Source organism: Erpetoichthys calabaricus, chromosome 5, assembly GCF_900747795.2.
Source record: "Erpetoichthys calabaricus chromosome 5, fErpCal1.3, whole genome shotgun sequence".
NCBI lineage: Eukaryota > Metazoa > Chordata > Cladistia > Polypteriformes > Polypteridae > Erpetoichthys > Erpetoichthys calabaricus.
Window position 1 is genome coordinate 245,425,937 of NC_041398.2, and position 18,295 is coordinate 245,444,231.

The window sequence follows — 18,295 nt, forward strand, 5'->3', positions numbered from 1 at the left end:
TTGTATTGTAGGAGTGTGAATTGTGGAATTGCAACAGCAAATTTAGAACACATGGAGGGTGAGGAGCAAATGCGCTCTGTCCGCTCTCTCTCACCGCTGTAATTGTAACGTTCTTTCTTAGCCAAATATGCACCTTACCTGCGTGTGTGTAAAGAATACTGATGAGATATGAAACATAACCAGTAGTCAATGTGCATGCTGGCTGTCAGTTTAATAGTCAACAAGCTGCTGTTTGGGGTTCATATATTTGTAAATCTGACTCTGAAGGAGTCACCAGCCATGAACCTCACCGCACGTCACTGACAAAGAGGCACCGTTTGTGCTAGGGACGTGCTCTGGACACAGAAGGGACACCATGCAACAGCCACTGCTGATGTACCCCTACACACACACACACCCACACACACCCACTCCCCAGTGTGTATAAGTATGATATTAATGTCCGAGGTATGTATTTTACACAAAGGAGCGCCGTTTCTGAAGGTGTGCGCACTCCAGACACTGAGAGGGAAGGTAGTCAAACTTTGATGAGAGATAGCAGCGCATACTCCTTATCTTGATAGTTTGATGTCCTAACACCTCGGTGTCCGGAGTGGGCACACAAATGACCCTGGGGGGTTGTCAGTGGTCATCGGGGGTGTCCCCCTCGGTGTCCGGAGCGTACACCCCTAAACTTTCACAAATGCCACCCTTCAGATAACGGCGCCCTAGGCGGCCCGTGTCCCGTAATGGAATGGCCAGCTCTGAGTGTACATGTGACAGCTATAAATGGTCAGGAAAGCCCAGCCAACTCCATACAGACAGTGGGATTTAAATGTCTTTTTCTGGGGATATGAGGCAACAAGCCCTAATAAATACCATATTCAGATTAATGCTGATGAAACATACATATTAGAATGCCTTGTGTAACCTTTCTATTTAAATGGAACTTTTACTTGCCGCATATATACAAGACGCAGAACTGGAAATTATTTTCATCCAAAGGTTTTCAAAGTCTCATCCAAAACTTTAATCCCTTCATCCCACTTTAACCGCCACCTTTCATCACTTCTTCAGTTCATTACCAAACACAGCCCTTCCCAGGGGAAGAAAAAATGCACACTTTTGTCAGGAAGCCTCCGGTTTCAGGGCTATCTGATGTCAGAAGCTTAATATTTGTCAATAACTTTTTTTTCGGGAAGCGCAAGGGCCCGTGGAGACATGTCAGCAGCTCTCACTTAAATAGACGTGCGGATTGACAGGATACTCAGGGGGCTTCTCCTGGCTCACCTGGAGACCTATAGCTTGTGTGGCCTCAGGACCTAATCTCTCATTGGCCAGGCCATTCCAATGGGGATAACCTTCTTTTCTCCAAAGAAAACTGAAACTAATTCTTGAATTCAGAATGTCCTTCAAAAGGCCCTCAGGGGGTCAGTCAGCTTTTGAGTCGTCCCCAGGCAGACATACCTTACCTGCTAAATGCATTGTTAAATATGTGCAGCAGGTCAACAAAACAAAACAAAAGTCAACAAAACAAGCTGCATGGAATGTCACACAGGATCCATTTGTCACTGTCGTCACATGGTATTACATGAACCTCACTAAGCTGTGATTTTAACTTTTAATGCTGTTTGTGGACCCCTACTTAAAAACTTTCTACTTGTGACAGCATCACAAGTTTGACCCCAAGACAAAAGTGGTAACATTTTTAAAAGATATAACAAAATAAGAAATATAATGAAATAGAGGATTTCGACAGTTAGATGCTACTGAATACTGGTAGGCACAAATGTATTGTGAGTGTCTGCTGGGAACGTCTGGCAGAGTCCCCTGTCAGAAGTAGCTTCAACTCCCACCTCTTCGCAGAACTTTGACCACATCCCGAGGGAGGTGGGGGACATTGAATCCAAATGGGCCATGTTCCGTGCCTCTATTGTTGAGGCGGCTGTCTGGGGCTGTGGCTGTAAGATGGTCGGTGCAATCGCCGAACCCGTTGGTGGACACCGGCGGTGAGGGATGCCGTCAAGCAGAAGAAGGAGTCCTACAGGACATTTTTTGTCCTGTGGGACTCCGGAGGTAGCTAACAGGTACCAGCAGGCCAAGTGGAATGCAGCTTCGGTGGTTGCTGAAGCAAAAACTCGGGCGTTGGATGAGTTTGGGGAGGCCATGGAGAACGACTTCCGGATGGCTCCAAGAAGATTCTGGTCCACCGTCTCAGGAGGGGGAAGCAGTGCAGTGTCAACACTGTGAATGTTGGGGATGGTGCGCTGCTGACCTCGACTCGGGACGTTGTGGGTCGGTGGGGGGGAGTACTTCGAAGACCTCCTCAATCCCACGAACATGTCTTCCAATGAGGAAGCAGAGCCTGGGAACTCGGAGGTGGGCTCCCCCATCTCTGGGACTGAGGTCACCGAGGTGGTCAAAAAAACTCCTTGTTGGCAGGGCCCCGGGGGTGGATGAGATACGCCCAGAGTTCCTCAAGGCTCTGGATGTTGTAGGAATGTCGAGGTTGACAGGTGGCGCAGTGGTAGTGCTGCTGCTTTGCAGTAAGGAGACTGTGGAAGATTGTGGGTTTGCTTCCCGGTTCCTCCCTGTGTGGATAGCGCTTTGAGTACTGAGAAAAGCGCTATATAAATGTAATGAATTAATTAACACCGCATGGACATCGGGGACAGTGCCTCTGGATTGGCAGACGGGGGTGGTGGTCCCCCTCTTTAAGAAGGGGAACCAAGGGTGTGTTCCAACTACAGAGGGATCACACTCCTCAGCCTTCCTGGAAAAGTCTATTCGGGGGTTCTGTCAACATCCGCCCTGTAAGAGTTAAATGACCCTATAAACCTATCATGCCAAGTGCTTTGCTCAGTACTAAATTATTTACAGATCTTTAGATATTTATTTATTTTTACAGTTAAAGCAAGTCAAGTTGGGGAGCATGCACTTTAACAGCGCATTGCCGCACCCACTACACGACGAAACAGCTCAGCATCCCGGTTGGCAACCCCCCAGGCAGACAGACAGTCCAGTCCCACCCTCCGGAAGTGACCCTTTATCTCTTGCAGCCAGGTGTTACATGGGCGACCCCTTGGCCTGGTCCAGCCACTTGGATCCCCAACAATGAGGATCTTACGAGAGGGATCACCCTCTGGGAAACATGCCACATGGCCATAGTGCCGTAACTGATGCTCCCTCACAATGCAGGTCATGTGCCTCATTCGGGACTCCATGAGCAACACAAAGGCAAACCAATGGTACCCAAGGATTTTCAGGAGAGACACAGTACCACAGGAGTCCAGCCTTCGACTCAGGTCACTGGATAGCGTCCATGTCTCACAAACAGGAAGCACCAGGACTCTAAAGACTTGGACCTTTGTCCTTTTGCATAGATATCAGGAGCGCCACACACCCCTTTCCAGCGACCTCATGACCCCCTGTTCTCTCCCAATCCGTCTACTGACTTCACAGGAAGAGTCACCAGAGACATGACTGTCACTGATAAGGTAAGTAAACCTCTCGACAAGGCCGATACTCTCTCCACAGACAGACACACTGCTGATGGCCATGCCCAAGTGGTCATTAAAGGCCTGACCTTGGTTTTTTATTAGGAACCTCACAAGCCCAGACACTCAAACCCCTCACTCAGTCTCTCGAGAGCCCAGATCATTGAGTCCACAAAGATCACAGCATCGTCAGCAAAGTCAAGATTCGTGAATCCTTCTTCACCAACAGATGCCCCATAGCCGTTGGACCCCACAACCTTGCTCAACACCCAGTCCATACAAGCATTGAACAGAATAGGAGCAGAATACACCACTGACGAACCTCAGAATCAACTGGGAAAAACACAGAGGGCCTGCCTCCTCCACTCTGCACAGCACTCACAGTACCAGTGTACAGGCCGGCCATGATATCCAGCAACCTTGAGGGTTAACTATGTTCAGTTATCACATTGTGACTAAGTGGTGAGGACTGAAGTGATATCCTCCTGGTTTAAACTCCAGCGACGTAACCATAATTGGACATGCTGACTCACATTTAGTTTTATATAATGTATTTCCATTGGGGCGGCACAGTGGCACAGTGGGTAGCGCTTCTGTCTCGCAGTTAGGAGATCTGGGTTCACTTCCTGCATCCTTCCTGCGTGGAGTTTGCATGTTCTCCCCATGTCTGCGTGGGTTTCCTCCCACAGTCCAAAGGCATGCAGGTTAGGTGCATTGGCGATCCTAAATTGTCCCGAGTGTGTGCTTGGTGTGTATGTGTGTGCCCTGCGGTGGGCTGGCGCCCTGCCTGGGGTTTGTTTCCTGCCTTGCGCTCTGTGTTGGCTGGGATTGGCTCCAGCAGACCCCCGTGACCCTGTAGTTAGGATATAGTGGGTTGGATAATGGATGGATGGATGGATTCCATTGGACATATCATCCCAAAATGCAATACGTTTTAACAAATTTCTAAACATGCGAGTAACAGCAGATTAGTTTATGCACATGCATTTACACAGTGAGTCTGTGGACTGAGGCAATCAACTTTACTTACTTAGCATCTTTCCTTTGTGAATAAAATCACAAGCTGCTTAATGCGTACAATACTGTTTTTTTTTTGCCATATTTCTACAGTGTGACCACTGGCAGGTGAAGTGACACGCTTGGCATCACCCAATAAATAAGTGGTTAGGATTAACACTACATTTTTGTGGTTTATGCTTTTAAACTTTAGCCACTAGAGGGCCCAACTGCCTTACTTTTAATTCTTCTTCAATTCTTACTTTTACTACTTCTTCTTCGCAGTAACACTCCATGATGGGAAGTGTCGGGCATTTGTATCAGAGGGTCACCTCTCTAAAAAACTACGGGAAAACCTCGTATATCACATTTTTCAAGTTTTTGTCTCCCCTATAATTAATGATCTCTAGATTTCATTTTTCCCCCGAGTTTCACATACACGCGGTGGCGGGCCGTCAGGGCCTGCAAGGCCTTCTCTGCTGGCCTAAAAAAATATCTGAATCACAAACTGATGTTAATTATATTTTGTCCATGAATACTTATTAAATAATTCCAAATAGTCTGTCCACTTCTTTTCATAGCTTTTCTGATGGTTGTGCTGCTTCCAGACATGTATTTTCGTATTAAAGCATTTAACCAATCACATTTCAGCCATCATTTGTTGCCAGGCAGGGTCAAAGTCAAAGAAGTCTGCCCGGGAGGCCTTCACAATCCGTTCTGCAGGCCCTCTAACACAAAATAAATGTCGATTAAACCGTTGCTTCAACCAATCAGATTTTGAGTTTGTTTCACTAGGGCCCTCTAGCAGGCGTACGGCAACGTCACCGTATTTAGACCTGTTGATTGGATAGGATGGTGTAATATAAAAATCTGAATGAGAGCATCATGGGGCAACTGTACACATTGGTATGTTTGGCAGTGAGCATTCCCATGTCCACTGCTTCTGTCGAACGGACATTTTCAGCCCTGAGGCGAATTTAAACTTATGCCAGAAATACGACAGGGCAGGTTTGACTTTCAGCATTAGCTTCGATGGTGATAGAAAGGGACTTTGTGATGGAACTGAAGCGCACGGATAATCTGTACGACAGAGTAATTGAATTGTTTTTGAGGAAAGAGAGGAGGATGGATTTTGTTTACAAATAATCCAAATTTTTGGTGAGTAAAATGTTGCGATTTTCCTAAATAATATTTCAAGTTTATGAGTTATTATTGATGTTTTTTATGTGTGTCATGGGCTGTAGCTGTAGTAGAAGGAACTTGTTCACCCCTGGTTTGTCTATTCAATAAAGGCATTTATCGTGGCTATAGGAGTTATTTATCTGCGATGCAACGGCTCTTTATACTGTATTTCTGCATATTAAGATGGTTTTTATAACCATAAATTAGTTTTTGAGGGGCGGGTTGATTTAGACGGAGCACTAATGAAGGCCTTGGTGTGAAATGCACTGTCCGCCACTGCGTACATGATATTGTTTTTTATCACACACCTGCCATTGAAATCACGCAGTCGCAGCGTTTAAGTCATGTGATCATAATCTGATGTTTTCATTGGTGGGTGGTCTTTCTGCATTGGTCAGGTTTTTGTCTTGCAGTATGTAAAAATACTGTGTACATACCAGCTCCTTCCATTGTGCTATGACCGGAATGAAGACGTATTTGGCCATCACTGCTACCTTATAACATCAGGAAAGACCTAGTAATTCCAAAAACTAATAAAAAAAATGGCAGTTACTAGGTTTCTCCATTGCACGTGAGACCTTCTGGGATCAGCTGAGGCATGTAATACTACTCCAAAATGAGAGGGGGTGCTGTTGCTAGCTATGTGACTTGTTTCTACCCCCACAGAGCTCCCACAAGACACCTCATGAGGGCAACTGACTCCACGCCATTCCGGGCTAGGTCTTATAAAGCCGGGCATCCATGGGTGATGGCATTTCACTTTGAGTCAAGCCAGACTGAAAGACGGAGCTCCACAAAAAGACAAGGCCTGCTAGACTGAACAGCATTATTGAGTGAAGAGAAGGCTACAGCCTATATGTTTCAGTTCTGAAACGCCATCACGCATTTGTTTTGTTTGGCTTTGTTTAAAGAATTAAACGGTACGACCTGGTAGGTGTTCCAACATTTCTGTGTGGATTGTGTCTACACTACTGTATGACCACAGAAACATGCCGGTGCAGTGGTTAGCAATACTGCCTCACAAATGCAGCTGCCTGTGTGTTTATAACACTCACTCGGTTGTTGACTACTGTGAGGGATTGCCGGCCATATATCCCGGCCAACACCCCCCAAGCTGCCAGACGGAGCCATTCCTGCAATATGGAAGGGCCCCGAATTCCAGCAGGGGATCATGGAACTTGGAGTCTTTCGTCACAGCCTTGCTGGATACCATGGGGGCCACCGGAGGACGTTGCAGGGAGGCCCAGGGACTTAATACTTTCCATATATCCCGGAAGTAATTCACAATTGCGGAAATGGAAGAAATGATATACTTCCGAGCTCAAGAAAAGAGGAGTTTTGATCTGACCCGGAAGTGCTAGGAATCACATGGACTGGGGGGATCAGAAGCATTTCCGGGTCAAAGACTTTAAAAGGACTCTGGGAAATCCCAGCAGTGAGCCGAGTTGGGAGGCAGGGTGACTAAGCGTCTGGGAGTGGAGGATTGTTTATTGAGTACAGTTTATTGGAGATTTATGAGTATTGTGGAGTGGAGGGTGCTTTGTGCACATTATTATTATAACATAAATAAGAATTGGACTTTTATCTGGTGTCTGGCGTTTGATTCGAGGGTTCAAGGGAGCGATAGCGCCCCCTATCTGTCACACTGCGTATTTATTGTCTATAGCAGGGATCTCAAACTCCAGTGCTGGAGGGCCTCAGAGGCTGCAGGTTTTCATTCTAACCCTTTTCTTAATTCGTGAGCTGTTATGGCCGCTAATTCATTGAGGACACTATTTATTACTCACCGTTACTGATTGACTTTGTGAATTCTGAAGATGTCGAAATGCCTTTTCTTTTCAAAGGTGTTCCCCTAAGCCATGGGTGTCGAACTCCGGTCCTGGAGGGCCACAGTGGCTGCAGGTTTTCATTCTAACTATCTTCTTCATTAGTGACCAGTTCTGGCTGCTAATTCACTTCTTTTGCCTTAATTTTAATTAACGTGACTCAGATCCCTTAGTTGTCTCTTTTTCCTTAATTAGTAGCCAAACAATAATGAGACACAAAACGAGTCGCCACATGACCAGCTCACCTGTGCCATTCACACAATATCTGAAAATAAAGAAAGGTGAAGGTCTCAGTAAGGCTGATCTGCTCAGGTCACCAAAACATCTTGATGGAAAAATCAACAGTTTTGGAAATGTCTGCTATGGCAGAATGAGAGCAGCAACATGCCATGGAATTAAAGAACGGGCTTAATTAACAGCAAGAACTGGCTTCTCATTAAGAGATTGGTTGGAGTGAAATTGTTTGGAGTATGAAATCCCAGTTTAGCTGGTCATCTGTCAGCTCATTTCACATTTCATTTCTGTTTGGCTGTCATTTAATGAAGAAAGGAATCAATTTACAGGACTGAATCCTTAAAAATAGAATAGGGCTAGTAAAATGAAGGGAAAAGGAGTTAATTAGCAGTGAAAACTGGTCATCCATCCATCCATTTTCTAACCCGCTGAATCCGAACACAGGGTCACGGGGGTCTGCTGGAGCCAATCCCAGCCAACACAGGGCACAAGGCAGGAACCAATCCCGGGCAGGGTGCCAACCCACCGCAGGACACACACAAACACACCCACACACCAAGCACACACTAGGGCCAATTTAGAATCGCCAATCCACCTAACCTGCATGTCTTTGGACTGTGGGAGGAAACCAGAGCGCCCGGAGAAAACCCACGCAGACACTGGGAGAACATGCAGACTCCATGCAGGGAGGACCCGGGAAGCGAACCCAGGTCCCCAGGTCTCCCAACTGCGAGGCGGCAGCGCTACCCACTGCACCACCATGCCGCCCAAAACTGGTCACTGATTAGGAAAAGTGTTAGAATGAAAACCTGCAGCCATTGTGGCCCTCCAGGCCTGGAGTTTGACACCCCTGCCCTAAGCCTGTCAGGCTGTGCTATAACCTTCAAATCCGAGATGCCCTTGATTGATCTTCTCTGAATTGGGTTTTATTCTAGTTTATTGACCAGATCTGCACACAGTATTCCAGACCAGGACTTACTAATGCATTTCTGAGTTGGAGCAGGAAACAGAAGAGGTCTCTTGAGTCACATGGTCGCTCCGGCAGACCGTTTAGGCTCTCACCTTAAGGCCGTGTGGTGGCAGCGGATGGGAGAGGGAGCAAGCCTTGTGAAGTCCCAGTGGAAGCCAAAAGATAGCAGCAAGGGACATGGGCCGGGTGAGAGTTGACTGCTTCTGTCAGTAGACGTTGCCTGTTGCGAGTCAGGTATCTCTGTATCCCAGAGCCTCCACCCTGGAGCTCCACGTAGGTGGAGTTAACTTACTTGACTTGTATTTGGTATTATCTGAGTCAGACCACCCTCACACAATCCCAGTCTTAACTGTAGTGTAACCGGGTGGCACTCTGGAGGTCTGCAGCTAGACTCTGTTGGTGCCCACTGGAGTCAACTCCGCCTACACGAACCACCCACTGGAGTCAACTCCACTTACTTGGAACTCCAGGGTGGAGGCTGCAGGCTGTACAGATACAGTATATTCTTGCCTGTTGCTCAATAGATCTGAATAGGGAGTATCAGAGACGTCAGTTGTGAAGAGAAGCACTGAGCTTTGGTGCACATCCTGGCATGGATTTTAACCTCAGTTTTATTGGGTTATTATTTTAGTTTATTGATTTTAATCTCCATCTGAACACCTGGTTTTATGATGGATAATCTATTGATTTATTGACTATTTGGGAGCACTGAACTGTTTTGCACTATGGGGTCTTGAACTCAGGTTTGTAGTAAACGCACAAAGCACTTTTCACCACTTCTTGACTGTATATGCCCTCATTTGCCTGGTCCATCCTTGGAACATATCACGGATGGTTCCAGGTCTGAGAGTTGCCAACCTGGACCGCCACAAGCACTAATGCGAAAACTAAAGTGCAGCTTATCCATCCATTTTTCTCGAGTCACAGCTGAAGGGCCTGAACTTAAGTAATTCCACACCAGACCAGGGGGTGGCAGAGTGCACTAACTCTTTTTCTTGCTTTCCTGCAGACCGATAATGACGTCACTTCCGGTTCCAGGGCAAGACGACGTCACTTTCGGTTTTTATGTGGGTGGGGATGGGGGGCAGGAAGGGGGGGGTATGGATGGGGGTGACGATGACGCCACTTCCGGTCTCGAATACATTAACAAAGACCCTTCCGGTTCCGGCCCTTTTGATGACATCACATCTGGGTCTGAGCCTATGGAGGAGGACCCTTCCGGTTCCGCCCTAGATGACCTCATTTCCTGTTCTGGCTTTTAAAGCCGTCATCTTCCCTCCATACCAACAGTTCCGTATTGAACTCGACTCTATGCACATCAGTGGCATAACTTATACCCTTCTACAGCCAGGGAACAATATGCGGGTGGCTGCCTCAAACCTTTCTGCGACGTTTGTGTCTGCTTATTGAGACACACTCTAGCATTTCATGGTCCCTGGAAGCGCAGCGCGAGAGGAGCAGGACTGAGCTTGAATTTATGCCAAATGCATCATAGGGCACAATCATACATAGATGTGTTCTCACTCAAGTGGACTAATTTAGTGTCACCAATTATCCTAAAATGCATGCCTCGGAGATGAAATGAGTACTTGAAGAAAATCCATACAGACAAAGGGAGAATGTTAAACTCCACACAGATATTGACCAAACTCTGACAAAAATCAAAATGTCTGGATCTGTGAGGAAGATACACGACTAAATTCTATCCATCCATCCATTTTCCAACCCGCTGAATCCGAACACAGAGTCACAGGGGTCTGCTGGAGCCAATCCCAGCCAACACAGGGCGCAAGACAGGGCGCCAACCCACCACAGGGCACAAGCACACACTAGGGACAATTTAGGATCGCCAATGCACCTAACCTGCATGTCTTTGGACTGTGGGAGGAAACCCACGCAGACACGGGGAGAACATGCAAACTCCACACAGGGAGGACCCGGGAAGTGAACCCAGGTCTCCTTACTGGCGAGGCAGCAGCGCCACCACTGCGCCACCATGCCGCCCTCCTTTACAATACTTTAATCTTGAAACCTGTGTATGAATTAATAATAAAAGACTCACCATCTGCTGTCTATGCCAGATTAAAGCAAAGCTCAAAATCTTCAAGTAAAGTCCTTTTAACTGTTTGCTTCAATACTTAGAAAATAGAAGGTTAAAGATAAAAAAACGTCAGCAAAGAGAAGAGTCCTCGACAACTGCATTAGGAATAATTAAGTTACAGACCTTCGAAATCAAGAAGAGGAGAGGTGCACCAAAGCCTGTGCCCCTGTCTAACCTCTGACCTCTTCTCGTTCATTGTATTCTATTATGTTTGAAGGCTGGAGGAAATGGACAATTTGTCCAAAGCAAACAGTGATTAGATGCCGTCCATTAATCTTCCTGCTTTTGAATTCCACTTTGAATCCCCCTTTAATTGCAAGTTACATTAATTTCCTTAAGTAATCAGCTCTGGTTTCCAAAACCTTTGTACTCTAAAAGAAGCCCATTCACAAAGTCACTTCATGTTGCTGGGCCCTCTTTTCCTTTTGAGTTAGCGGCTTGTAAGCAACTTAACCCCAATGCCGCCCTCGCTGCCACTGCACAAATTCGCCTCTCTTTTTTTTTTTTTTAAAGGGCGCCTGCACACACAATGGCTTTCTGTGTGTTGGGCTCATGGGTGATCTTAATGGTTGCTTCACATCAGAGGTACACAGCAGGCATTTCATTAATAATAATGAGGGTATTAAATTAAAGGAAGCAAGTTAATTGTGTGGCTTCTCTGAGTCAGAACTTATATGGCACTTTTATGTTGCAAATTATATATCACCTGCCACATCTATTATACATTCCTATTCCTATTAATCTATCAACATTTAATTTATACCATTTTTCTGTGTATGTAGCTATGTTAATCCATCCATTATCCAAACCGCTATATCACCCGGTCAAGAGGGTCTGCTGGAGCCAATCCCAGGGCGCAAGGCAGGAAACAAACCCCGGGCAGGGTGCCAGCCCACCGCATGGCACACACACACACACACACACACAAAGCACAATTTAGAATCGCCAATGCACCTTTGGACTCTGGGAGAAAACCCATGCAGACACGGGGGAACTCCACACAGGGAGAACCCGGGAAGCAAACCCGGGTCTCCTAACTGCGAGGCAGCAGCGCTACCCACTGCGCCACCCATAGCTATGTTAAGCAGTATGTATTTATGATACAACTAGTCATTAAGCCCGTTACAATAACGGGCGCTAGAACAGTAGTCCATAAACATTAGTAGAAACATTTTATATTAAATGGCAAGGGACCTTTTACCTCATTACATTTTTTCCGTAAAATGCCTGTAATTTTCTCTGACAGTAATACTGGCTTTGCTGACCTTAATATGGCGTTTAATTTTCTGTCACAACAGTGGGCAATCAGCAGATTCTCCCCAGCAACTGATGTAATGTGCGCGAAAATAAATCTACTTTTACTTTACACTTTACCGGGCCAAGCTTCTTAATCGCAAATCTGACATCCTCAGAGTGAACACTTGCACAACAATGGGGAAGCTGGTCTCCACGTCTCAGTACCCGATTGGATTTTTCGTGTTTTCTGTTTTAGGTCTTACCTCATTTACCGAAATCCGATTGGATCTGCCGCGCGATATTTTATAGGTCCTGCCCTTTCTATCTTGAGTGACGCGTCAGGCGGCCTTTGAAATATCTGCTTTGAAGCATCGTACCGTGCCCACGCATGCGCACTTCACCAGAAGACACGGACACATGGACGCACACAGGGATTTTATTAAAGAGGATGTATTTCATACTCATTAAGTGGCCACTTTAACAGAATGCCTATCCTTCCAATTAGCCAATAATGTGGCTACAGCTCATTCTTTATGGCCCAGGGGTGTCAAACTCCAGTCCTGGAGGGTCGCAGTGGCTGCAGGTTTTCATTCTAACCATCTTCTTAATTAGTGACCAGGTTTTGCAGATAATTAAATTCTTTTGCCTTCGTTTTAACTTAACTTGACTCAGGCTCCTTAGTTGTTTCCATCCATCCATCCATTTTCCAACCCGCTGAATCCGAACACAGGGGTCTGCTGGAGCCAATCCCAGCCAACACAGGGCACAAGGCAGGAAACAAACCCTGGGCAGGGCGCCAGCCCACCGCAGGGCACACATACACCAAGCACACACACTAGGGACAATTTAGAATCGCCAATCCACCTAACCTGCATGTCTTTGGACTGTGGGAGGAAACCCACGCAGACACGGGGAGAACATGCAGACTCCACGCGGGGAGGACCCAGGAAGCGAACTCAGGTCTCCTAACTGCGAGGCAGTGGCGCTACCCACTGCGCCACCATGCCGCCCTCCTTAGTTGTTTCTTTTTCCCTAATTAACATCCAAACAGTAATGAGACACAAGACAAGCCACCACACGAGCAGCTCACCTGTGCCCATCACATAATATCTGAAAATAAAGAAAGGTGAAGGTCTCAGTAAGGTTGAACTCTCAACTCACCAAAACATTTTGATGGTGTTCTTAGTAAAAACAGAAAATAAACAGTTTTGGAAATGTCTGCTGTGGCAGAAGGAGAGCAGCAACAAGCCATGGGTTTAAGTAACAGCAAGAATCGGCTTGAAATTGGTTGGAGTTTGAAGCCCCAATTTAGTTGGTCATCTGTCGGCTCGTTTCACATCTCATTTCTGTTTGGCTTCCATTTAATGAAGAAAAGAATCAATTCAGACGACTGAATCCTTAAAAACAGGGCTATTGAAATGAAGCGAAAAGAAGTTAATTAGCAGTGAAAACTCGTCACTGATTAGGAGAAGAGTTGGAATGAAAACCTGCAGCCACTGCGGCCCACCAGGCTTGGCGTTCAACACCCCTTCTTTAGGCAAAGGAACTTTGTGTTCATTAACCACTGTGTTCCTGCTCAACGTAGGCCCTACATTACTTGTGGTCCCTGGCCACTTTCCACCACACAACAGGATCTGTAACCTTTATGCAAAATATGTGACATGTCACAAAGAGTAATGCAGTGTGAAGTGAGGCGTTGTCTACAGTTCACCTTATTGCTTCAAGGAGATCAGGACATCATGGGGAAGATTACTCCTTCAATGTGGTATGTGGCGTGACTCATCAGGGAAGTGTCTACAAAGGGTGATGTGGTGAGAAGTGCGGCTCGATCGGGTGTTGACGAGGAGACCCATCCACCTTATTGCTTCGAAGCACTCATGGCTTCATGGGAGAGATTATTGCTTCAATGCAGTGTATGGTGCTGCTCAACAGGGAGATGTCTATGACGGGTAATACTGTAGTAGTGCTACCAATGGAAGGACTCCATTTCCCAGCAGCCCCAAAGGGTATTGTCCTCATTGGTTGTCTGAAACAGGTGCCAGCGGGGAAACTTGAAAAAAAAGGTTGGCGAAGCAGCAAGTGGAGGTCTGTGTTTCTGTGTATCCCATTTAACGTAACCCCTGTGAAGTCATTTATACCCTGGATCGTTTCTCACGAGTATGAATGGACTGTGTCGTATCTACCTGTCATGTGAATAGTGGTGGATTAGTTGTCGTGCGGGCGAACGGTGGCGCAGTGGGTAGCGCTGCTGCCTCGCAGTTGGGAGATCTGGGGACCTGGGTTCGCTTCCCGGGTCCTCCCTGCGTGGAGTTTGCATGTTCTCCCCGTGTCTGCGTGGGTTTCCTCCGGGCGCTCCGGTTTCCTCCCACAGTCCAAAGACATGCAGGTTAGGTGGATTGGCGATTCTAAATTGGCCCTAGTGTGTGCTTGGTGTGTGGGTGTGTTTGTGTGTGTCCTGCGGTGGGTTGGCACCCTGCCCAGGATTGGTTCCTGCCTTGTGCCCTGTGTTGGCTGGGATTGGCTCCAGCAGACCCCCGTGACCCTGTGTTCGGATTCAGCGGGTTGGAAAATGGATGGATGGATAGTTGTTGTGCATCTTCGGAGGGAGCGCTGCCCCAAATCTGCCTCCCACTTGTAGATTCCAGTTCCACGAGGTGAGGCAGAGGGCCCCTTTTAACACGGACCCTGGAAGCACTTCTGTTGTTTTGACAAGGTCCACAAGAGGTACTTCCAGGTTAGCTGGAAGTTGCATAGGGTAGGGATTGTCCATTCCTGCCATGCTTCCCGGTGGCACTCATGGAATGCAGTCGGGCTCTCCCATGGGTCTACGACTCCCATAGTGCCCCGCAGGCAGGTAAATGTAAGCAGAGACATAGGAGCACTCTAGCACACCACTAGTGTGTTGGGGGGGGGGGGGCTGGGGGTATATACTATCTCCCCGGGCCCTTCAATTACTCTGGTCTCCCTTCTTGGGAAGGGGTCAATTCTCAACCTGGTTGTGATGCCAGTCCATTCACGTCCTTCCACTCTGGCCTCCTTTCCTGGCCAGCGACCACCTTTTTTCCTGGACAGGATGCTGGATAATCTTGCATTGCACTTACAAGACTTGTACTCCTTTTTAACCCCACAACAGAAGGATGATGATTCTGCCAAATTAGCTTACTATTCATTTTCTATATCCACCTTTATTTCCCCCATCTCATATGGAGCTCATTTTGCAGCAATATCAGTTGTTCAACAGAAATAATATGTCAGCAAAGTACGCTACATATAAGATGGAGGTCAAGACAAGGGGTGCATCATTTAGAAAACCAGTACACAAGTGTGTCAGCTTACCCCTTTTTGCCACTGACTGCCCTTTCTGCTCTGTGCCAGTCTAGCTCCTATGTCGTTAGGCTTTTGCCAATCACACAGGTTTTGTCACTATAGTGACAGTTTATAACAAAGATTAATCCAAAGTAAAGCAAAAGAATACGATTAAATAAGAAGACTTACCATCATCATTGTCTGCTGCAATGATCACTTTGGCACTGGGGTAGTTTGCACCGATTTTTCCACCCATGGGCATGCTCAGAGTAACGTTAAAAAACTCATCTTCTTCATATAGCGAGTCATCGATGATGATCACTCGGCACACCTTCTCTCTTTCGTCCTTGTCAAAGCGGATGATGCTGGTATGATCCTCTGGGCGGGTGATATAATCTGAATAGGAAAGCACTGTGGAAGGTATGGTACCTGTCGCCGAACCTGAAAAGAATCAATCAATGAATAAGTGGAATTGGATTTGGCAGCAATTAAAAAAACTGAGTTGAGAAAAAGAACAGATGAATGATCATTGATATTTTAATCAATCCGTATTCTAATACTTAACAGGAATATATTTTAAAAATGATAATTTTGTTATTTTACATTAGAAGAAATGTTTTGATTACATATTATATACAGTATCATGTATGCAGCATGGTGGTGCAGTGGTTAACACTGCTGCCTCATAGATTCAGTATCAGGGTTTGGTTGTTAGCTGTGTGGGGTCTATGCATTCTCCCCATGTCTGTGTGAGTTTTTACTGGGTACAAACAGCAAGGTCTAAGGAGATTTCCTCCTCCTCATGTTTTTAATTTGCCATATTTATTTTCTGTGTCACATGTAGTATACATATTATGGATATGACTCCTTTATATAAAATACAGTAAGCTGAAGAGATGGTCAACGTACACTTGAATCTGACAATCCTCAACGGTATTTCAATTTAGCAGCTGCTCTACTCATGTTCCTTTTCTGTGAGTTCTGTTCCGTTTTAATTATCTTGGATTCAATTCTCTTATCTTGTATTGTTTTGAATGATATTCTTTTAAGGTTTTAAATCAACTTGTGAAAGTGCTTTTTATGAAAATATAACTGGAATTCTCCTTCCCCCATCTAAACCTTGCTACTGAGTTTGGAGAGGAGTCTTGATCACAAATATGGGTCAGATGTGGGGTCGTCACCTACAAGGTGAAAATAAGGATCCGGGACAATCCCTTTTAAATCGACAGTGACGACCCTCCTGCCCAATGAATCCATCTATTCATTTAATAAACTGCTTAATTCATACGGAAACCAATTATTCCAATTTTTAAGGGTCACAGGTATCCACAAAATGAAACTTCCAGTCAGTCAAATTCAAGAATCTCCATCGTTCATGTATTTGTCAATTCACCATTTTTATTTATATCCTAACATACTCATAAGTTACTCTAATACTCATTCATGCTATACCTCAATCATGCTTGACCTCATCTTGCTGTTACCTACAAACCAGTTATTGATAACAGCAGATCTCTAATGAGGCCAGAAGTTCTTATATATTATTTGGGGGTAGTTTATCATAATATATACATTTTTCTTGAGATTTGTAAAGTTTTAATTTAACCACAGGGATAAATAAATTATCTATCTATCTATCTATCTATCTATCTATCTATCTATCTATCTATCTATCTATCTATCTATCTATCTATCTATCTATCTATCTATCTATCTATCTATCTATCTATCTATCTATCTATCTATCTATCTATCTATCTATTGTGGCGAGCAGCTGAGGGTGGTACCCAGCCAGGACGCCCGGAAGGACCGAAGGAGGGATTACGCCTCTTTCAGACCACGAGGGGGTGACTGCCCTGGTGGCTATGGGGACCATGGGAAAGGAGCATGGAAGCTCAACCCAATAGGGGCCCGTGGTCACCGCCAGGGGGTACCCAGATGCCTGTAGAGCATGGGAGTGCCGGCAGAAGCTCATTGGGAGGCACCTGGAGCATGTCTGGGTGAGGTTTAAAGGGGCTGCCTCCCTCCATTCGATGGCTGGAGTTGGGTGGAAGACGACGGAGCTCGGAGGAGAGGAATGGAGGCGGTCAAACGAAAGAGAGGCATTGTGAGGCCTGGACTTGAAGGGTGATTTGATACGGAGTACTGGGTTGTGTGCACTTGTATATAATAATTATGTATAATAAACATGTGTGTGGTTTTGAACTTTCAGTGTCCGCCTGTGTGTGTCCGGGCCAGTCTCCACACTATCTATCTATCTATCTATCTATCTATCTATCTATCTATCTATCTATCTATCTATCTATCTATCTATCTATCTATCTATCATGACATTCTCAGCCCACTTAATCCAATTCTGGATTGCAGATTGGATGGGCCTGGTTGGGTGACCAGAGCAGGCACAAGGCAACAACAAGGCCAGAACTGTGTGCCAACCCTTTGGAGAACTACAGGTTTCTTATAAAGTAATAAATAAGGTTGTACTTCTGGATTATTAAGTACATCCTTTCTTACTATTATTCAGCCAGAGATGTCACTTGGGCATGAAGGGACAGTCATGTTCTACTCACAAGTGTTCGAATCAAATGTCCTCTTAAATATATGGATGCATTTAGTGTTATTGTGGATTAATAAGGTGACATGTAATGACCAGAACATGCTAAATTTTGTGCAAAGCTCAGTAAAACCTTTGTCTGCATCTACCCATTATATTAGACTGATCATTTTTTATTTTCTGTAGCAGCAGGACTGCCTTTAATGCATGTGCACTACACACAGATTTTTGTCTATGAAATATGCTTCTTGGAATACATGATAAACATTTATCCATTAACTGCATAACCTCATGGCACATTCTCAGAATTACAGTGTTCTTATGTTTTGTGCACAATACACTGATAGTTCTGCTGTCTTCTTGTAGGCATTGTCTGACTTCTTCTGTATGGTGTTGTATTGTATGTATAATTTG

At 45.6% G+C, this 18,295-nt stretch overlaps 1 protein-coding gene across 1 annotated transcript in view; it reads right to left on the bottom strand.

Annotated features, from left to right (window-relative positions):
* The window catches only part of frem3 (Fras1 related extracellular matrix 3), a 198,626-nt gene that overhangs the window by 58,417 nt on the left and 121,914 nt on the right, over positions 1-18,295 (bottom strand). The window contains exon 6 of the mRNA XM_051928095.1: positions 15,517-15,768. Coding sequence (XP_051784055.1) covers positions 15,517-15,768 — 252 coding nt within the window. The remainder of the gene's footprint in view (positions 1-15,516; positions 15,769-18,295) is intronic.